A 21,773-nucleotide genomic window follows, 5' to 3' on the forward strand; every position below is an offset into this window, starting at 1 on the left:
CCAGGAGCCTAGGCTAGACAGGACTAGACCCGAGGTCCCCGAGGTCCCTCACTGGCTGTGCTCACAGACGGGCCTCTACATTGCTCAGTCCCAGGCCTCCAGCCTCTGTGCCTGCACACCTCCACTCGGCCGTCCTGGGGCTGAACAAGCAGTTCATTGGGGAAGGGGCACAAGAGACCCTGGCAGGGACTCAGGGATCAGATGCATCTGGTGACAAACACAGAGGCCTCTTCTGGGCATGTCAAAGGCCCTTCCAGGAGACAGCTAACCCAGGTCCTGAATCCGCCAAACAACAGAGACCTCGCTTCCAGACACTGGCCTGAGCCAAGGGGGTGTGCAAAGGGCCAGCACTGTCATCCTTGGCTCTACTATCTATCTGGCTGGGGCATCAGGACACAGGGGTGGAAGAGAAAAAAGGTCTTCACGCTCTTGTTCCTACCGGGAGACACACAAGCAACACTCGGTCAATGCACAGCCTGTCAAGACAAGGGCTTTCTGTTGTGCAGCAGAGACCAAGATGGGGAGGCTGCCTCAGACAGGGTGACAGTCAAGACTTGAGCAAAGACCTGCGGGATGGGGGAGGGGGAGTGCGGCATGGGCATCTGCGGGAGGAGCCCTTCAGGCAGAGGGAACCTCACAGCAAAGGCCCTGGGGCAGGATCAGCAGTGAGAGCGGGGCACGTGGGCGAGCCCAGCACGGCTGGGCCCCAAGGGCCACCTGGCCTCACCCTGCCCCCTCCTGGCCTGCGGGCTGCGGGGCTGTCCCTGTTCTCCACAGGTGTGTAAAACAAGGTCACAATTTTTCATTTTGCTCGGCTGCCAAGATAAAGTACGCCAGTGAGGGGCTCACACAACAGAGATTTATTCTCCTGGTTCGAGGCTGGCCGTCTGAGGTCAGGGTGTCCGTCACAGGCCCTGCTCCCTCTGAGGGTTCCCGGGGATGGCAGGCCCCCCTCCCTGAGTCTGGGGCCCCTGGGCAGGAGGCAGCTTGGCCCCGGCCTTCACAGGCGTCTGTCTGTGTGCCTGCCTGTGCCTGTGTGTCCCTTTTCATAGGACACCGCTCCTACCAATTCTCTTCTGATTACCTCTGGAAACACCTGACAAGGTCACCTGAGGGGCCGGAGCCCAGCGTCATCTCCCAGGGGGCGCCCAGGTCAGCCCAGATCCACAGAACCAAGTCTGGAGCTGCTTCCTCGGGCCCGGGCTGCCCAGGAACACAGGGCAGAGGGCGCATGGGGAATGTGGGCAGCAGACATCTAAAAGCCTCTCCGGATGGCCCTGCACCAGCACAGCGACACCCCAAGGCCAGCATGGCTGCCTGGGGGGCCTGTGAGGCAGACAGAGGGGGCTGGCTGGGCCAGAGCCAGGGGCCTGGCCAATGGCGGCTGGGCGAGACGTGGAGGGGCGGGGAGCGGCACAGGCTGCCTCACACAGGGCCACTTCCCACTGGGCCGTGAGGAGTGAAGAGGAGACAGAGGAGGGCTAGGGAGGCAGGGCGGGCCCAGGGTGTGCCCAGCCCACCCGAGCCATCAACACACTGAGGAAGCCAGGTTAGGCAGGGGTCGGCCGCCGAGGCGGAGCGAAGCTGGGTGCCCACACTGGATGCAGGACTCCAGGTGCCGGGGCCCAGCTGCGGACAAGAGCACCAGGGTGCTCGTCCAAAGCCAGGGCCCAGTGCTGCGCGGAGGACGGACGCCACTGCCCCCTTAGCTGGTGCACAGCCCCTCCACCACCCACGGGCCTCCACAGGCCTGACCCCACGGCTCCCCAGGGGTGCAGGGCGCCACCTGCACCAGGGTCTACGGACCAAAAGGGCAGCTCCCCAGCCCACACGGTCATTCTGTCTCACAGTCGAGGAGTGGAATGCACCGGCCTCAGTTTTATTGTCAGCGTTTCCCATTCATGTACAGAGTCCTAGGATGTTTAGTTTCTCGGGAGGAGAATGGCAGGGGCCTCTGTGTGCCCTCCCTGAGATGGGCCTGCCTGGAGCCCCGGAGCCCCAGGCAGCGCAGTGCGCACGGACGCCCCTCGTGGACGGCCCCATGCACACGGCGCCCCCGGGCCCCAGGCTGTGTCTCTCTAGGGGGCAGGCTTTCATCCCTCCAGAGGGTCTGTCCCCTTCCAGGAGCAGGGCTGAGGGCAGCAAAGGCCATGGCCAGGACAGGAGGGGCTGCTCTGAAGCGGACATCCACCCTTGTGTCTGGATCGCAGCGAGACTCACGGGACGAAGCGCATGAGGATGAGAGGCACTCGCCACGGGGCCGGCTCTTGTGGGTGGCACGCCTGGAGCATGTGTGCGTCTGAGCACATGTGCACATGCCCATGGCCTGCAATGTGTGCACGCCTGCATGACGTGTGTCACATGGGGCTCTACACACAGGCAGGGGAGGCCCAGCACCCTGACTGCAGGCCACTGTCATTTCCAGGGCCTAAGGCTGGATCCCGAGCTAGACCCGGGGACGCAGACAGTTCACACAGAGGGCTCTGCCCTGGGGGACGCTGGCCAGGTCACAGGCAGCACCTATGACAGGGCCTCCCGGGAGCCCCAGCCACAGTGGCTGTGGGCTAGCTCTGCAGCCGGAACTCATGGGTAGTGGTCTCCCAGCGGGTGGGGTCCGAGCCCAGCATGCTGCGCTCCGTGAAGGTCACGTGCCCGTCTGCATCCACAAGGATGACCGTGTTGGTCCTGAAAGAGCCCAGGGCCCATGTTCCGTCCCGAAAGGTGCAGATCGGAGGTGGGAGGGGCCTCGCTGGGCTCCAGCCTGGCTCCGGTCTCGGGGCTCTCAGGCCCAGTGCCTCTGGGCCTCAGGGCGGCGGGGGGGCACTGAGCTGAGGGCCCCACAGGTTTCTGCCCAGCGGGACCACCCCCCACCACTCGGCCGGTGGGCCCTGGGCTGACGAGGCAGAGCACCCGGGGCTCCCAGCACCACCACAGGGCTCCCAACCAGGAAGGGCGGAGGCGGCACCTGCGCCTGCCTGTCGTACCTGGTGCCGTAGTCCGGGCAGCGCACGCACACGGCCGCGTACTTGCTGAGGATGGGTCGCACGTACTCCCTGCCCTGGGCCTCAATGGCCGGGTCTGGCAGCTGCCTGAAGGACAGAGGCGGCGTTCTTGCTGCCAGCCCGCAGCCCTGCAGCGCCCGGGAGCCTACCAGACTGGGTGGGGGAGCCACACGAGCTGCTCCCTGCACGTCCAGGTCAGGGCCCGGAACCCTCACTCAGCCTGTTACTCGGGGCTCCGCTGTAGGGGCCACGGGACAGCGACTGCCAGCCCGTCCCTGTGCCAGGTCCCCCCAGGGCTGCCCGGGGCCCAACCACACGGGCCCCACGAACTGAAGCAGCCGGCTCACAGAGCCTCGGTGTGTGTGCGGGGGGCACTCACGCCTCGTCATTGCTGAGCACGTCCAGGAGCTGGGCCACCAGCGCGTCCCTGGGGAGCTCCCGGCCCCGCTCCACGGCCTCCAGGAAGAGCTGCTTCCCGAAGCACAGCTTCCTCCAGGGCGTCTCCAGCAGCGCGTTGCTCAGCCCGTAGGTCCCTGCAGGAGGCCAGGGGTTCTGCCAGCATGGGGGCGGGGGGACTGTGACCCACACTCCACCCACCCACTCCTTCTCTGCACACCTCCGTCTCCAGGAACTTGCCAGCCCTGGCTGTGGGGAGGGCTCGGGTGATCGGAATCCACCGGGGGAAGGTCCGTCCCTAAGTAGGGGAGGCCCAAGGTGGGGGCCAACTGGGAAGGTTCAGGCTGGGAACCCCGCAGCCTCAGGCCAGGAGGCTGCCCGCCAGGGTCAGCCGGGGTCAGGAAGCCCGACCCTGGGATGCCCCAGGTGCCAACACGTAAACTGGACGTCATCAAAATTTTAAATGACGTGCTTCAGAAGACACCAACGAGAAGGTGGGAAGACAGGACAGAAGAAAACATTAGAAAAATCAAGTATCTGATGGGAGACTTGTATTTAGAACACATAAAATAATTCTTGCAATTCAATAACAGAAGATGACCCAACTGAAAAAGAGAGATAGGACTGAGTAAACATTTCTCTGAGTAAGACACAAGAATGACCAACAAACAGGTGAAAAGTTGCTCAATGTTATTAACTACCATGGAAATGCAAACCAAGGCCACAGTGTGACCACATCACGCTGGGGACAGCTGCAATGAGAAGTCAGCCAGTGACAAGTCCTGGCGAGACTCGAAAAGTTGCTGCTGGCAATGCAAAATGGTGCAGCTGCTTTGGGAAATAGGCTGGCAACTCATCAAATGTTCAGTTACTTTATAATCTGCCAACTCCACTCAAAGTACCGACACAAGAGAGATGACGGTACCCACACTGAAACGTGGAACCAACATTCACAGCACCCAATAGCGGGGACAGCCAAGCATCCTTCAATGGGCAAGGGATAAATGAGGCAGAAAACCCACAGGATGGAATACTATTCAGTCACAAACAGGAACGGAACCCTCACACCACAGAAGGATGAACCTTGAAAGCGTTCCTCAAAGGGAAAGGCCAGACACAAAGGCCGGTACTGTCTGCGCCTGTCTACATAAGATACGGAGAGTGGGCAAACCCACAGAGAGAGAAAGCAGACGGCGGTCTCCAGGGCTGGGGGGTAACAGCCCCAAGGGGTGAGCTTCCCTTCTGGAGTTGGATCTTGATGGCGGCTGCACCACTTTAGGGACAGTGAAAGCGACTGAAGGCATACTCTAACGGGTGGGCTGGATGCTGCGTGGTCACGGCTCGATGGAGCAGTTCCTTTTTTTCTTTTAAAGTAACATGGAGGGCTTCCCTGGTGGCTCAGTGGTAAAGAATTCATCTGCCAATGCAGGAGACAGGGGTTCGACCCCTGACCCGGGAAGTCCCCACGTGCCGTGGAGCATCTCTGCCCCTGCGCCATAACTGCGGGGCCTGCCCTAGAGCCCCTGCCCCGCAACAAGGAAAGCTACCACAGGGAGCAGCCCACACACTCCAGCAGGAGCAGCCCCGCTCGCCACAACTAGGGAGAGCCCGCAGCAAGGGAGACCCAGCACAGCCAAGAATGAATAAATAGATAGAATTGTTTAAAGAAACAGAAAGCGACAGGGATCAGGCGCGGTAGGCTCTGGGACAACACAGCAGTGGGGAGGTGACAAGAATTCCATCCCAGCAGCAATTTGCAGACGGGCAGCCTCTCTGGGCGTGGCTGAGGGCAGCGTGGGGGGGGTCCTGGTGCTGCCACAGGGTCACAAACTGGGGGCACGAAGGGCTCCGCATGGGCGGAAGCAGCCCGCCTGTGGGCCAGGTGAGGCCACAGCCACCACTGGCCACAGGGGGCATGAACGGCTGCAAACAGCCCCAAGAGAGACACCAGCAGAGCCCCAGGCCCGGAAAGCGGCAAGGGGCCCCCAGGGAAGCAGCCCACCCCGCGCCACCCCCCGGGGCGGCCTCACCTGGCACCAAGATGACAGGCTCCCGCTCCCCCCGGTTTCCATAGTAGCAAACGACGTCTCCCTTCTCTGTGCTGCAGCCGAGGGCAGAGAGGGTCAGCTGGGGCCACTGGGGCCACACCCTTCCGCACAGGCGCCACTGTTACGAGCCACCTGTGCCCAGTCAGCCCGACACCTCTCTGTGCATCAACACGGGCCTGCCCACAACCCGACCGCTGCGTCCCCAGGGCCCCCGCAGGGCCCAGCAGCCCGGCTCCTGGACCTCACGGCCAGGACGGATGCCCAGGGCTCCAGGGCCCCAACCTCCGCGGGTGAACAGCTCCTCCCACCTTGGGGACAGGCCTCTCCCCGCCTCTCGCTGTCCCCCCACCCCGGGCGGGGAACGCCCCTCGCCCCTAGCCCCACGTCCTCTGCCCACAGGGCCCATGTCTGGCTTGGCTGGCATCGCGGCCCCCTGGCGGCTCCGGACAGGCCGACAGACAGCTCCCGAGCCCTCAGAGGACCTGGGGTCACCTCGCTGCCCTTGGCCCTATCCCGGGTAGCACAAGGGGGCGTCCCCACCTGAAGACCCACCTCAGGTCGGCTGCGATGAGGTTGAAGCCGTTGTACAGGTGGCCTTCGGCTGAGACCTTCTTCAGGTAGGACAAGCTGTCCATGTCCGAGGTCAGGAACTGGGCCACGAGCTCACCTGTGGCAGGGGACACATGCCCATGGGAGGGCGGCAGGACTGAGCCCCTCTCCCGGGAGACAACCGTCCCCCCGGGCCAGCACCCCCTCACCAACTGGCAGCCAAGGAGATGAGTGCTGAGACTCCTGACTCTGAACATCCTCCTGCTGAGCCCCCACGGGGAGGTCCAGCACAAGGGGACGTCAGGGGGACAGTGTGTGTCCACAGGGCGGGGGTGACCACACAGCCGTCAGGAGCCAGGCCGCAGCCAGGCCGAGGTGGCTCCCGGCGTCACCAGCCAGGGGGCTGCAGAGCCCTCTCCTCACCCCGCCTCCCGCGCCTGCAGTTGTCCGCGAGCCCGCAGCCCCGTACCTCGGCCCCGGGCATCATGGTTCAGCCGCGGCTGCAAGTAGTTGGTGAGCGCGGCCAGCTTGCCCCGTGTGCTGACACCCAGCCACGTGCCGCCCTCCTTGCCTTCCTCCATGTCCAGCCCTGCAGCAGACGACAGTGTCACCAGCAGCCCTGGGGCCGCCCAGGGCTCAAACTCTGCGGGATGAGGCAGCCTGCAGGCCCACAGATCTGCGGGGTGACCTTCATCAGGGACAACACCCGCCGTCCCTGGGACCTCCGGCCCCACACACACACATGCTGGCACCTGGTGGGCATCAGGCTGGGGCACACGCAGCACCAGTTCTGCCACGGGAACCACGCCAGGCCCCAGCCAGGTGCAGGGACACTGGCTGTCGTCCCTGGGCAGGACCAGGCTTCACTGGGAGCCCTCCTGCTATAACCTTCCACGACCACGGGCCCACCCTGGGCTGGCAAGGTGGCTACAGCCACCAGCAATGAGCTCCTAGGCCGGCGGGGTCACTTGCTTGAAGACTGGGGTGAAAACAACTAAGTCACTAACACATTATTATTACAACACTAATAAACTCTAACAGTACGCGCTAAGTCGCTCAGTCATGTCCTACTCTTTGCGACCCCATGGACTGTAGCCTGCCAGGCTCTTCTGTCCATGGGACTTACCAGGCAAGAATACTGGAGTGGGTTGCCTTATCCTCCTCCAGGGAAATTACAATAGTAGAACTAAAAGAGGGAAAGATCTGAAAGAAGTATTGAAATAAAACTGCCCTTATTTGTACGTGAAAAAGATCCAAAGAGAATCTACAAAAAAAAAAAAAAGCCTTCCATAACTAATGAGTAAATACTAACAAAAACTGGAAAATGAAAATTTAATTATCATTTACAAGAGCACCAAATGATTTTCAAAACACATAGGAAAATGTTACAGGAAAGACGTGTGCTGAGGACACGTGTCAGGCAGACCTGACTGAACGAAGAGCCCCGCTTGGCGCCCGGTCGCTCACGTGGTCAAGAGGAGCTCTGCCAGAGCACGGACAAAAGGGAGCCCTCTGACACCGCTGGGGGGAGTGCACGCTGGTGCGGCCACTATGAAGACCAGTATGGAGGTTCCTTAGAACACTAACACAGAACTACCATACAATCCAACAAGTCCACTCCTGGGTATGTATCTGGACAAATTAACGTGGAAAGACCCACACACCCCAGTGTTCACTGCAGCACTATTTACAACAATCACAATGTAAAAGCACAGTAAATGTTCATCAACAGATGAATGGATGAAGATGTGGTGTAGTTACACCATGGAATACTATTCAGCCATAAGAAGAACAAAATAATGCCATCTGCAGCAACATGGGTAAAACCCAGAGATTGTCATACTGAGTGAAGTCAGTGACACAAAGACAGACAAACACCACCTGGTATGGCCTGTATGTGGACTCTAAAACAGGACCCAGTGGCTAAGACTCTGTGCTCCCAATGTAGAGGGCGCAGGTTCGATCCCTGGTCGGGGAACTAGATCCTGCATGTGGCAACTAAAGATTCCTGATGCCGCAACTAAGACCCAGTACAGCCAAATAAATACTCTAAAAATAAAATGTGACACAAATGAACTTATCTACAAAACAAGCAGACTCACAGACACAGAGAATGGACTTGTAGTTGCCAAGGGAGCGGGAGAGGAAGTTTGGGTTAGCAAAAGCAAACTCGTGTATATAGGGCGAATAAACAGGGTCCTACCACATGGCACAAAACATTATACGCAACATCTTGTGATAAACCATAACAGAAAACACTATGAAAAAATATATATGCACATACGTAAGACTGAATCACTGTGTTGAACAGGAGAAACTAACACAACACTGTAAACCAACTATAAAAAAAAAGGATGACGGTTCTCTCCAAATGACCAAGAGTGACCACAATCAAATGAAGACCTGGCAGGCTGGCATTTCACAGAAATCACAGACCTAAGCATAAACAAAACCAGAAGGCTTCCAGAACCACATAGAGGAAGGTATCTTTACAATCTCACGATAGGCAAAGACTTTGGGTAAGATGCAAAAAAACCTATGACAAACCTAGACAGCATATTAAAAGCAGAGACATCACTTTGCCAACACAAGTCTGTATTGTCAAAGCTATGGTTTTCCCAGTAGTCATGCATGGATATCAAAGTTGGACCATAAAAAAGGCTGAGCACCATAGAATTGATGCTTTTGAACTGTAGTGTTGGAGAAGACTCTTGAGAGTCCATTGGACTGCAAGGAGATCCAACCAGTCCATCCTAAAGGAAATCTGTCCTGAATATTCATTGGAAGGACTGATGCTGAAGCTGAAACTCCAATATTTTGGCCACCTGACACGAAGAATTGACTCATTTGAAAAGACCTTGATGCTGGGAAAGACTGAAGGCAGGAGAAGGGGACAACAGAGAATGACACAGTTGGATGGCATCACCTATTCGATGGACATGAGTTTGAGCAAGCTCCAGGAGTTGGTGATGGACAGGGAGGCCTGGCGTGCAGCAGTCCACAGGGTCGCAGAGAGTTGGTGATGACTTTGCAACTGAACAACAGCAAACCCAGAATGTTCCTTGGCCATGCCCACGGGCTCCCCTCAGTCCTCCTCCAGTGGCTCCCACGCCTCTGGGAAGCCAGGCCAGCCCAGGCAAAGACCCCACACACAGGACCGCCACGCCCAGAGCTCAGGGCGCAGGGGCCGGCCCGCCCCACCCCACCCCACCCCCAGTGCTCTCCCCACCTCCCGCAGGACCTGCTCGTCCTCCCTGTGCCCAGCCTCCTCTGCCCAACTCTGCACACAGGAAGCCTCCATGGATGTCCAAGGGCCCTGGCCCATGCACACGTACACACCCTTTGGGTGCCGGGAGCTGCTCCCAAGGGGCCCGTCTGCTCCACAGGCCCCCCATCGGCCCCCAAACTCCAGCGGCCCTCCCTGGGGCCAGGGGTGCTCGAGGGTACCATAACCGCGTGCGGCTGCGCATGCGCATGTTCCGCCAGGCTGCCTCGAGGACAGCGGCCCGGACTCACACACGCACACATGCCACCAGGCTGCCTCAAGGACAGCAGCCCGGACTCGCGCAGGGCCAGCCCCAGCAGAGGGTGGATCCAGGTACAGCCCCCACCTTCCGGCCGCTTCCCCGGGGCACCAGGCGCGTGGAGGGCGGCGGGGACACTCACCGCTGAGGACCTCGTTGTTGTTCCCCCAGAAGTCTGCAGCCCTGGCCGGCCGGTGGTAGAACTCGTCCCTGTTGGCGGCCAGGATAAGCCTGAGGAGAGAGCACAGAGAAGGGTCTCACGGGAACTGGAGCATCTCGAGTGGGCGGATGGTCTCGGGGGAACTCCGGAGGTCTAACGTGGGCAGACGGTCTCTTGGGAACAGCCTTGGTTTTCCTCTTGTTACCAAGACAGCGGTGCCTCAGTAGTCAGGACGCAAGCCCGCGGGAAGGGGAAAGCGGACTCGGCCCAGCCCCACTCCCCAGTCACCAGGGACAGGGCACCAGGCGCCTCCTCTGGCCCACGGGCCCCTTCCCTGAGGACGCCGTGAAACCCCCAGCAGCGCTGAGGGCGTCCCAGGGCTGCTCCCTCCTGCACTCTGGGGCGTCTCTGGGAGGGGGCAGCTGAGGATTTCTCTGTATTCCCTTCCTGTTCAGTATTATGAATCATACAAGTATTTATTTGGCAACTAGAAAACATGTTGATGTTTTCAGAGCACTGGTTTTGAGGTACGAAGTTTCTGGTCACTTTTGCCACTTAAAATAACTGTGCGGGAAGAGCCCCTGGAGAAGGGCGTGGTAACCCGCTCCAGTACTCTTGTCTGGGAAACCCCACGAACAGAGGAGCCTAAGGGGCTACAGGCCATGCAGTCGCAAAACAGTCCCACGTGACTTAATGACTAAAAAACAACAAGCTGTTCCTCTGCCTCCAGTTTTTCGGCTTTCGATCTAGGAAGTCCATGGCCACGATCAGCAAACACAACCTCCCCAACAGGTCTAAATGAACATTCAAAGCTACCCTGAGCTCTAGAGGGACTTCCCTGGCAGTCCAGTGGTTAAGACTCCGTGCTTCTGCTGTGGGGGGTGCAGTGTGATCCCTAATCAGGGAACTAAAATCCTGAGTGAGGCTTGGCAGGGCCCAGATACCCCAAAAGACAACAGAAACAACTCCACACACAGGTGGTAGTCAAGTGGGTGGGGTCACCCTGAAGGCTCCCGGAGACCCAGCGTCTGTTTCTGATGAGGGACCCTGCGAGCAGCATGGGCTGGTGTGGGGCCGGGGACCAGCCCGTACTCCTCAAAACTGCCCAAGAGTACCGTTCACATGGACGCCTGGCTCCATGAACACTGGCTTGTGGGGAACACTGGGAACACTGGCTTGTGTACCCCAACACCCACACAATTATCGTCTCAGCGAGGTGTTCAGCTTGGGGCCCTGGGGGCAACGCAGGTGCTGGCTGGCGGGGTCTCTGATGCTGCAGGGGTCAGTCCCCTGAAGCCACAGGACCAGACCGCCTGGTCTCACCTGTCGTGGGCCAGGGTCACTCTCCTCCCGGAGGCCACCTGCAAGCTCTGGCCATGGGCCCATTCAAGAGCAGCAACCCCTTTGAGGTCAGAAACCCCCCCCGCAGGACACACCCCCTGTGAACTCGGGGTCACCTGATTCAAGATTTCCATCATTTGGCAAAATATGGCGGCAAAGTGCTGGGCAACAACAGGCATGGGGGCACAGAGGCCGGGACCTCCCACAGGGGTCATACCCAGGCAGGGCATGGGGGGTGGGGCGGGCGTGTCAAGCCAAGGGCAGCCCCAGGAAGGTCCGACACCAGTGCATGTGGCCGGGCGCACAGCCTGGAAGGCAAGTCAAACCCAAGGGCACCTGAGGGGTCGTGCCGGGGGTGATGGCAATGGGAGGTGACGTGAGGAGGGGTGGGTGCCCCAAAACAGAGGGCAGTGGGGTGGCAACACAGGGGCGCAGCGCAGGGCACAGACGAGGGGTCCAGACGGCCTCGGCCTGGAGCTACTCTACCGAGCCACTCATGCAGCCCAGGCCCCTGCACGTGCCCCAGCCTCCCAGATGTACCGCAGCCCCCACCAGCCACGCCGTCTCCCTCCCCCCACACCCCCGAGGGCACTCTGCCGAACAGCCCACAGGACACGCGCTCTCACGCGGTGGGCCCGGATCGCAGGAGAGCTCGGCAGCGTGGCACCAGCGTCCACCGCCGCCCTTCCCAGGGCTCTGCAGCGGCTGCGGGCCCAGTGTTGTCAGCAGAGGGCACTGGAGGGATGCTGCTGGGGAGAGGTTTTCGCTCCCTGACTCGGGGCACAGCCCAGACGGTGGCCAGTGCAAGCAGGCAGATCTCCAAGTGCCCAGAGAGCTTCTGGCCACCCAGTGTGCCAGCCCGGGCTGGGGCTCAGCCCAGGGGTGGAGGGCAGGCTCTGCCCCCGGGCATCCTGACCCCACAGTAGCTAATAATCCCACGTTAGAGCTCCCTGCTGTAATCACAGTCCTGGGGCTCTGTCCACTGGCTGGACCCCGACTCCCACCTCGCTCTGCTGGGGGCTGTCGAGGGCCAGCTCCCAGCCCCCAGCCTGGCCCTGCGGCCTACTCCCCCGCAGGAAGGGGACGCTGGGCACCGCTCATTCCCTGGCCTGGAGTGAGTGACCTCAGCCACACGTCAGGTACCAGAGAAGCAGCTGAAATGACCCAGGCCCTGGGACAACGGCGACTTCACAGCAGCTGCACCAGTGACTCGTCTGTGGCTGGGGGTCACAACCCAGCCTCCCTCTCTGTGTGGATCAGTGTTGGGGGGTCCCCACCATGGAGCTGGAAGACAGAGGGGTGCCCCCCAGAGCCAGCGGCCCCTCCCTGGCCTCAGCCTCCTGCCTGCTCCGGCGGGTCCCCCAGTGCCCCTGACCCCTGCACAGGCGGCCCTCACGATGCTGGCTGCTTGCTGGCCCGGGACTCCAGCCCCCAGGCCAGTCTCCCTCGCTACCACTCTGTCCCGCTGCCGCCAGGTCCCCAGCTGGGGGCATGGGGCTGTGTGCACGTCCACTCCATCCTCCGTCCTGCCCACGCGGCCGTCTCCAGCGGCTAAGTCTGAGCACCTCTGCACATTGACTCGGGGTCCCTGCCCCAGGAGGAACCCCCTGTGGGACCTATTGAGCAGCTGCTGTGGGGGGACCCGGGTGCTGGCCTGTGCCCCCACCCCGCATGCGGTGCCCACGCAGGCTCCCAAGGATGGTGGGCTCCCGAGGCTGAGCGGGACAGTGGGTGCAGCCCGGGGGGGTTACCTGTATGCATTTTTGGAAACAGGGCGAGGATCAAACTTAAAGAAGATGATGCACATGAGTCCCAAGGGGGGGCTTGGCTCCACGGATCACGAGCTCTGCAGGAGAAGGAAACATGTTGAGTGAATGGCAGACGACAGGAGCACCTCCCAGATCGGCAGGACCCCCTTGCCCGAACTGAGCCAGGCTTAAGTGCCCAGACCCTTGCTGGACGAGGGACCTGCGTGGTGCATGCCGCGATGCTTGCCCGTCTCTGTAAACGTGCTCTGAGGCAGTGGCCAGACACTTCCTCGAGGCCAGTGACCTCGCTGGCCCTGGTGGCTGGCGATCGCTCCCTGGTCTGGGGTCTGAAACAGAGCATCTCCCGTCTCAGGACTCACAGGAGGACATTCCCAGCACACTGACCCGCCTTCAAAGCAGGCGAGCAGGTACGGGAGCCCTGGCCGCCCCGCTCGGAGATGCCGAGGAGGGCCGGAGCCCACGGCCAGTGCCATGGCCGCGACCGCGACGCAGAGTCATGGAGCAGCCGCCCGGCTCACGGCCTTCCAGCAGCCCCTCCCCTCACTCCCCTCACGGGTCTGATGGAATGGCCGGCGGACACTGGATGCACCCGGAACTCTCCCCGGCTGTGCCCACAGGCCCAGAGGGACCTCCAACTCAGCCCCGTGCTTGTCCAGGCACAGGTGTGCTGACGGCCCAGTCCACCGACCTCTGCCCTCAGTAAGGCGCCGTGGCAATGCAGGGGAGGCGCGGCCGTGGTGACCAGTGCCGTGTGCGGGAGCCCAGGGCACTGCACCACACGCAGCGCACACACAGAGGGCCCCTGGGTGGTGTGGACAGGCTGGGTTCCCACCCATCAGGGACCACTGGTGCCCAGCGTCCCAAGAGTGCCCAGCAATCCCCATCCTGTGGGCAGACCACTGGGACCAACCTCCTTTGTAAAAGTGACTCAAAACACTTGAAAAAACATGGAAAATCCTCAAAGCCAAGAACTGACAAGGTCATGCAGGATTTAGCTGACATCTGAGAGAACACAAAAATCCGAGAAGAAAGAGAGCAGAGAATGGTGCCCATTCCTGCCCCAGGGGCCGCCCATAGCGCAACCTGGGCTCTGGTAGCCTCGGGGATGAGGAGACAGGGACCCAGTCTGTCTGCACGGCCACACAGGGGCTGCAGGGAAGGTGCACAGAAGTGAGAGGGTCTCTAAGAAGCTCCATGTGCAGAGCCAGGGACACCCGGGGTCCCTAGGGACTTGGTCTGAGGTGCGTCTGCACTGGCGGGGCCCCTGGGCACACTGAAGTGTCCGTCTTCATCCCAGACTTCCGAGAGTCTCTGGAGTGATTTCCAGGACAGAGAGCAACGCGGTGAAAAGACCCGCATCATGAGACGGAGCACCGCGAGCAAGAAGCGGCAGGGCCCCCCCACGTCCCACGACCCCACCCGTCTGAGCACAGGAGAGGGGCTCGGGGCCACGTGTGCTGAGAGGACGCCGGGGGCCTCCCAGCGCCAGAAAGACCCTCCAGAAGCAGCGGCCTCAGGGACCTCCCTGCACGCCCAGCACAGGGGCGCGGGTTTGATCCCTGGTCGGGGAACTAAGGTAGGCGAGCCCCGCAGCATGGCCGTGAACAAAAGAGAAGAAACAGCCGCACGGGTGAGCGTGAGACCTTGGCTGACGGTGCTGGGGCAGGTCAGACACAGAAGATGGGACAGTCAGTGAGATCACCCAGGAGGCAGGGCAGGGTGACGGGCGGCCACTGGGTGCTTTAGGACCCCGGCATCCCACCTGCCCCGTGACCAGAGTGCGGCACCCGAGACACAGACCCCCGCCCGCCCGGGGGGCTGCTCACTCCTGGACACACGGACACCCCAGGCGGGTCGGCCAGGGCCATCTGCGGTGACCAGGCTGGCCGTGGGCAGCAGGAGGAGCCCCACTGGGTTCCTGCCAACTCCCAGCCCCGCCAGGACGGAGGGCCACCTCACTGGGAACACGCCACGCTGAACGTGCCCTCCCTGGCCTGCCCTCCCCCGCCACGTCTAGCCCAGGCTGCGTGCCGGGGGCCCAGGGGTGGGGGTGGGGGGGCGGGGGCACCAGCCACTGCTGAGCACGGATGCAGAGCTCCTCCTCCACTTGGCTACAGGGCCCCCGCGGGGGTCCGAGCCACCCAGGGCGGGGGTGAGCAGGGCTCCCAGTACCAGGAAGGCCGCGGCGGGTCTCCGGGCAGGTGTGGGCGCGGGCACAGGGCTGCAGCCTCGGTGCAGACGCGGTCATCGGGAGGGAGGGGCCGGAGGAAAGCCAGCCCCTGGGGAGGGGACCATCAGGAACTGCCTTTCTCTCCAGTCCCTCGCCCCCCACTCAGCAGGCCCGCTGCCCCGGCCCCTCCCAGTCCCAAGTCTCCCTGCCCCCCACGCCCTCCTCCAGGGCCTCCTCCCAGCCTGCCCCGCCCAGGCCCTGTGGGCTCACAAGAGGCTCCATATCCGCTCCTGGGTCTGAGTCCTCCCTGACAGCCCCGCTGCCATCCAGGGCTCCCAGGGCAAGCCCTGGACAGTGCACTGGTGTCGTCCCACAGCCCCGCAGCAGGGCACGCAGGCGCTCCCCTTTGCTTGCTTCCCGAGACTTCCGAGGTCAGGGCGGGGCAGTGAACTGAGGGCTCAAGGTCCCAGTGCTCCCAGTGAGCCGGGGCTCCTCCTCTCCGAGTGACACCGAGGCCGGGGTCAGGACGAGGTCATCCTGAAGGGCACCGGGCTGGGGGTGTGGGGACGCTGTTCCTGGCCCTCTCGGGGGGTCCCCACCCTACCCAGCCCAACTCCACCTGCAGCCCAGGGTGCCCACAGGCCCAGGGCAGCCTGAGATGTCAGAACTCTGCAGTCCTGGCATGGCCCCGAGGGCCGGGTGGGGGCATGGAGGTGGGCGAAGCTGGGGGCACGGGGCGCTGAAGGAAGCCATCCAGCCCGGCGGGCAGGGGGGCCGCGGTAGTGACAGCCCCCTGCCAGGGGTGCCAGCCACAGTCGGACACCAGCCGCCCACCCTCTGCGGGCGAGGGGGCTCGGCCCGCGGCAAGCAGAGTGGCCAGGGGGACCCAGGCCGGGGGGCAGGGTCCCCACTGATGGGGTGGCTGCCATGGAACTCAGCTCTCTGGGCTTGGGACATGCAGATCTGGAGCAGAGCAGGCCGCAAGGCCACAGGCAGGGCAAGGACAGCGGCAGCCGGTTCCCAGGCAGGCTCCTCGGGCTCCTCCCACACCAAGTGCCTGGCGGTTACATGCATCTCGCTGGGGGTGCAGCCAGGCCCCAGACAGGTCCCCGGGGAAGGAAGCCCCCTGACGGCGGCAGCCTGGGCTGAAAGAGGACCAGAGTGTGGAGACTGAGAGATGGCTGAACACCCAGGTGGAGGGAGCAGCATTCCCAGGTAACCCAGGAGTTTCCGGTTGGCTGTGTGCTTCCAGACCTTTCTCGGCAAAGTACAGTGCATGCCGGAGTCATCTCTCACACAGGACCCCACCACCCCGTCTTCCTGCCCACTGGCTGTCAGCCCGTGCCCCCCGTGGCAGGAGGTGCTCTGTGCATCTGCTGGCTGCTGTCCCTCAATGCGGTGGCCGGGGGGTGGCCCTGCCCACTGCCCAAGTTGCCCCCGTAAAAACCTGCCCGTCCTCCCAGAGCACGTCTCTGCATCCAAGCTGCACGGCACGTGCCCCCTCGTCCCAGAGCGACACCCCTTTCTCCTGAGCTCCACGCACGGCTGCCTTTAGGCTCCATTCTCGGATGTGTCTGCCCAGGTGGGAGGCGTGAGCCAGGGACCCCCGTGCTCCCCGGCGGAGGTGTCCTGTCTGTACCAGCAGGCCTCCCCGGATGCCCACCACACGACTTCCTGGGGTCGAGCTTCGGCACGCGCTGCGCTATCTCGGGGCGGGAGTCCCCCGCTCAGCTTTTCACAGAAGCCGCTGACACTGACAGATCTGGCACACCAGGCGCCCGTGTTTGTGAAGTGACACGGGTGAGGAAGTCCGCTCCCGGAGCCGGAGGCCAGCCTGCCTGTCTGGGGACCCACAGGGGTCCCCAGTCTCAGTGCCCGTGGCAGGTCTACACCCTGATCTGGGCAGCAGCCTGTAGGGCTCGCTCTGTGCCATCCCGCGAGCTGGCCGCTTAGAACAGGTGCCCTTCCTGGGGGGAACCGGAGCACCCTCCCGGAGCTGCCCACGAGAAAACCTCGACAGACCCTGCCCTCCTTCCTCACGGGCTCTGAGATGTTCCGGGGGCAGGCAGGAAGAGGGTTTCTCAGTAGACTGGGGACGCCAGATGCAGCCCCGGCTTGGAGCGGCCAGTGGCCAAGAGACTGGCACAAGGATTCACGCGCTTAGGTGGCCACTGGCTGGGGTGGGGCCTACACCCTCAGCTAAAGAAGCAAAGAGGGCACCTGGACAAGGGGGCATACCTGAGGACTAAGGGACACACCTGGGAACCAGGGGGGAACACCTGGGGACAGGGGGGCACACCTGGGGACTGGGGGGAACACCTGGGGACAGGGGGGCACACCTGGGGACAGGGGGAACACCTGGGGATGGGGGAAACACCTGAGGACGGGGGGACACACCTGGGGATGGGGGACACACCTGGGGACAGGGGGAAAACACCTGGGGACCGGGAGACACACCTGGGGACGGGGGGGCACACCTGGGGACGGGGGGGCACACCTGGGGACAGGAGGGCACACCTGGGGACCGGGAGGCACACCTGGGGATGAGGGGGCACACATGGGGACCGGGGGGCACACCTGGGGACGGGGGGAACACCTGGGGACGGGGGACACACGTGGGGACGGGGGGAGAACACCTGGGGACGGGGTGACACACCTGGGGACGGGGGGACACACCTGGGGACCGGGAGACACACCTGGGGACGGAGAGCACATCTGGGGATGGGGGGGCACACCTGGGGATGGGGGGGCACACCTGGGGACGGGGGACACACCTGGGGACGGGGGACACACCTGGGGACAGGGGGACACACCTGGGGACAGGGGGACACACCTGGGGACCGGGAGACACACCTGGGGACGGGGGGACACACCTGGGGACGGGGGACACACCTGGGGATGGGGGACACACCTGGGGACCAGGAGACACACCTGGGGACAGGGGAGCACACTGGCCAGAGGAGTCAGGAGTGGGGGACCCATGAATGCAAGCGGTGGGGGAGTAGGTGCGGGAGAGGGATCCAGGGGCCTGGCAATCACTCTCCTCCAGCTGCTCCCTAGGGCTCTGGGCAGGGGGTGACCGAGCCCTGGGGTCGGCAGGTCCACTCCTTCTGTCCCCCACTGCACACTCTTGGCGGAAGGCAGTCAAGACCAGCCAGCCAGCCCATCTGGCCTGGAGCCAAGGCGCCAGGCACCCCGCCCACCACGTGGGGCGGAGCTTGGAGCTCCAGGCAGGAGCTGCTCATAAGTGACGGCGTGACTGCATGGCGGCTGCCAGCCCAGGACAGAAACTCACGGGGACACAAGCCCTACCAGCCCAAACTAATCATTCAGAGCAGCCGGCTGCCCACCCCGCCACCGCCCACCGCACCCCCTCCCCGCCCAGGACTCCGCAACCCAGCTCTGTGGCTCTGGCTGATAAGCAGCATTTCACAATGACACATTTTCTACAGCGACAATGTTTCCTGAGATCTTAGAGCCGTTTGAGGGGCACTCATTCAGCCTCACAGTGAGTGTCATTGTCCCCTCAGGGTTCAAAAGAGCAACACCAACAAGGGACGCAGAGAGTCATGGCACACGCTGGACGCTCTGCACTTTGGTCCCCATCCCCCCCACAGGAACACGGTTTCCCCACAAGCCGGGGGCTAGCCCTGCAGCTCAAGGGGTTAAAGGGAGGAAGGGGGCACTCCCACCAGCCCCTAAAAGGAGTGTAGAAGCAAGTACTTCTATTGGGCATGGTCTTAAGGACCAGGGAGAGACACCAGGTGGTAGGGCCTGGGCCTCTTCACTGTGAAGCGTGTATCCAGCACGCCTGCAACCTAGAAAGAAAGTTGAGAAGGAGGAAACACAGCTGCACCGACACCCTGAAAAGGGAACTCAGTGGCCCAGAGGCGACCTTGTTCTCTCAGAGCCCATCACCAAACCCCAAGGTCCAGACCAACCAACTGTCCTCATACACTGGCTGACCGACCTACACTCACACACCCAGGGTGTCAGTGACGAGTGTGGCCCCACTTGCAGTGGCCTCCCTGCCCAGGGCCACGGACAGACACCCTCAGAAGCAGCACGCAGGGTGCCAAGTGGCCAGGAGGGGCCTTCTAGAGCCGCAGCCAGCACAGGATTAAGTCCCCAGGACACCGCACACGACTGTGCCAGGGTGAAACACGACCTAAGTGACAGCCCAGAAATGAACACACAAAGAGCCCACAAGGCAGTCCTAACAGCTCACGGACAGGGCAGCGGGGCAGAGTAGACGGCTGGAGGCCTGGTCCAAGGGGCCTGCATCCTGCTGACACACCAGTGACACAAAGCCACGGTACTGGGGTATGCGTGCTTCTGCAGTCAGCGGTCAGGGGTCCCAGCAGGTGGGAGCGCCAGGACAGCACGCTCTCCCCACTGGGAACCCTGGGCCCCAGGGAGCAGGAGCGGAGGCTCTGCTGTATCCACCTGCCAACACGCCCACCCTGTCACCCCACCCCACACGATAGGTCACTAGAGGCAGGAAGGCTTCTGGGAGAGGGGCTCAGGAGGACAGGCCAGCCTAGCTCTGAGTGACCTTGGGGACACCACTGGCCCTCAACCTGAGTTTTCTTCACTGTGAATGCTGTCGTCTGGCCAACAGACACTTGCCCTGAAAGGCTGCCCAGAGGACAAGGCGCAAGCAGCAGAAAGCAGTTCCCAGGAGCTCCCGGCTGCAGGCACCCCTCACAGCTCTATCCCTTGTCCATCAAGACCAAAAAAGCAAGACACCGGTGGGCAGGCCCGCAGCAGGACAGCAGGGCAGGCCTGGATAACCACGTGACTGCCCCAGCAGAGGCCAGCTGGGCCTCAGGAGCTGTCCAAGGGCAGAAGGCCCACACCAGATCTGTGGCCCAGAGGCACGCGGGGCAGCTGCTGGGGCAGGAGTATCTTCAAAACCAGTGGCTACAGGGCCTTACCCTGGGTACAGCCCTGCCCAGCCCCTTGCCCTGAACTCCCGTGGGGAGGGCCTGACGACCAAGCCAGCCCAGGAAGGCCGTGTCCAGGAGCGCACATGACCTGGCCCCGGCTGCCTCCCCGGACAGGCATCAGCTATCCCCTGCAGCAGGGCGCAGGGAGGCAGCAACGTGACTCAGCTCTCCCCGGCCCACCGCCGCGTAGCCCACCTACCCTGGCAGGGACACCGGCCAGGCCTGCGGGGCCCGCGCCCCGTCCCGGCGGGGACACTGGAAACGCGGTTTCAGGAACGCGAAGGACGCTCCGTCGGCCGGGGTCGGCTCGGTCTCCGACCGGACCGGGCGCTGAACGGGCAATCACCGCCTCGAGGAGGGGAAATCGGGGCGGGCGCGGTGGCCGCTGCCGAGTCCGAGCCCCGCGCCCCGCGGGGAGCGCCGCCCGCCGCCCGCCGCCCGCCGCCGGCATCCCGGCGCGCACTCACCGCCTCCGCCACAGCCGCCGACTTCCGGGTGCCGCGCCCGCGCGCCGCAGCCACCACCTCCCAGGCCCCGCCCCCCGCCGCCCGCGCGCTCGCCATTGGGCAGTCAGGCTAGGGGGCGGGGCGGCGCGGCGCGAGCCCGGACACCATTGGCTGCCCACGCCGTCGCTCCGGGCTTCACCTCCCGGCGCCCCGCCCCCGGGGCTGCGCCAAGCGCCCGGGGGCGCCTCGTGACCCCCGCGGGCAGGACGGCGCCGGCGCCCAGCCCTACTCTCGTGGACACGTTCCTGCCCGCCCAGCGGCCAGCGCTGCACGGGGCCCTGCAGGAGGCTCCGCAGGGTGCGCACCTGGGGGCTGCCTCCCCGCCTCCCCAGTCCATGCCTGTAAATTGGCCATCTTTCCCCATTGCAGTTCTGACCGCGGACATCCTTGCTGCGCTCAGGACAGACGTCGGACCGGTCACCGCAGCCGTTCACCCGCCTCGAGGCTGTTGGCAGGGCCGACCCTAGGATGCAGGGCTGTCGGCCTGATCTCCACACCATCGCAACTGAGCAAAAGCCACTGACTAGATCCTTTACCGGAGGACAGAGGCGTTCGCTGCGGCTCCCTGCCCACAGTGTCCTCTGGGCTGTGTCTGGGGTCTGAGTGGAGATTCAGAGGCCCAGGGCTTGCTCCAAATGGGTCCTCAGCAAACTATGACGAGGATGACAATTATATTAAGGTTGCTAATAATGGTGCTTCCCAGGTGGCATAGTGGTAAAGAATCTGCCTGCCAATGCAGGAGATGCAACAGATGCTGGTTTGATCCCTGAGTCCGGAAGATCCCTTGGAGGAGGAAATGACAACTCACTCCGCTCCTGTATTCTTGCCTGGAAAATCCCATGAACAGAGGAGTCTGGCGGTCTGTATATAGTCTTTGGGGTCAGAAAGGGTCAGATAGGACTGAGCACACACACAACAGTGTGCTTTGTTGTTGTTCAGTAATTAAGTCGTGTCCAACTCTTTGCGACCTCAGGGACTGCAGCACACCAGGCTTCCCTGTCCCTCACTATCTTCTAGAGTTTGCTCAAATTCATGTCCTTTGAGTCGGTGATGCCATCCAACCATCTCATCCTCTGTTGCCCTCCTTCTCCTCCTGCCCTCAATCTCTCCCAGCATCAGGGTCTTTTCCAATGAGTTGGCTCTTCTCTTCAGTGTGCTAAGTGCTCTAACCCAGCATTCCAGGACACAGCTCTCATTTTTCCATTTTACAGATGCAAACATTGAGGCTTAGAGCAATTTTGTGTCACTTGCTTGAAGTCAGAATTAGGTGGCCAGTGGCAGTGGCTGGATTAATTTCACAACCCTGCAGTGAGGATGTAGGTGCCTGATCCTTTCTTGGAGATCTGATGCCCTGTGGAA

The 21,773-nt window shown here is 62.5% G+C and overlaps 1 protein-coding gene across 3 annotated transcripts; it reads right to left on the reverse strand.

Annotated features, from left to right (window-relative positions):
• Window positions 1-1,858: 1,858 nt before the first annotated feature.
• Window positions 1,859-20,431, reverse strand: TANGO2 (transport and golgi organization 2 homolog). Of its 3 annotated transcripts, none has more exons than XM_043901010.1 (9): window positions 20,376-20,431; window positions 12,772-12,866; window positions 9,662-9,750; window positions 6,465-6,584; window positions 5,999-6,113; window positions 5,429-5,499; window positions 3,382-3,535; window positions 2,985-3,089; window positions 1,859-2,685 (listed from the first exon to the last, which is right to left on the reverse strand). In XM_043901010.1, exons 2-9 carry the CDS (start codon window positions 12,825-12,827, stop codon window positions 2,565-2,567), a joined length of 831 nt encoding a protein of 276 aa, XP_043756945.1. In that variant the 5' UTR covers window positions 12,828-12,866; window positions 20,376-20,431; the 3' UTR covers window positions 1,859-2,564. The 3 variants fall into 3 exon arrangements, with proteins under 3 accessions (XP_043756945.1, XP_043756946.1, XP_043756944.1); XM_043901011.1 differs by lacking the exon at window positions 20,376-20,431 and adding an exon at window positions 20,108-20,369 and having other exon boundaries at window positions 1,859-2,656; XM_043901009.1 differs by lacking the exon at window positions 20,376-20,431 and adding an exon at window positions 20,108-20,369.
• Between the last annotated feature and the right edge of the window lie 1,342 nt (window positions 20,432-21,773).

This window comes from Cervus elaphus, chromosome 5 (genome assembly GCF_910594005.1).
Source record: "Cervus elaphus chromosome 5, mCerEla1.1, whole genome shotgun sequence".
Taxonomy (NCBI): domain Eukaryota; kingdom Metazoa; phylum Chordata; class Mammalia; order Artiodactyla; family Cervidae; genus Cervus; species Cervus elaphus.

Bases quoted from the DNA above. Each gene is read 5' to 3' on its own strand.
- TANGO2 (XM_043901010.1), bottom strand. From the start codon at position 12,827: ATGTGCATCATCTTCTTTAAGTTTGATCCTCGCCCTGTTTCCAAAAAT. The intron at 9,751-12,771 runs GTAACCCCCCCG...CTCTCTCCTCAG, and splicing joins GTTTCCAAAAATGCATACAG to GCTTATCCTGGCCGCCAACA. The intron at 3,536-5,428 runs GTGAGGCCGCCC...GGCCTCCTGCAG, and splicing joins GCCTGTCATCTTGGTGCCAG to GGACCTACGGGCTGAGCAAC.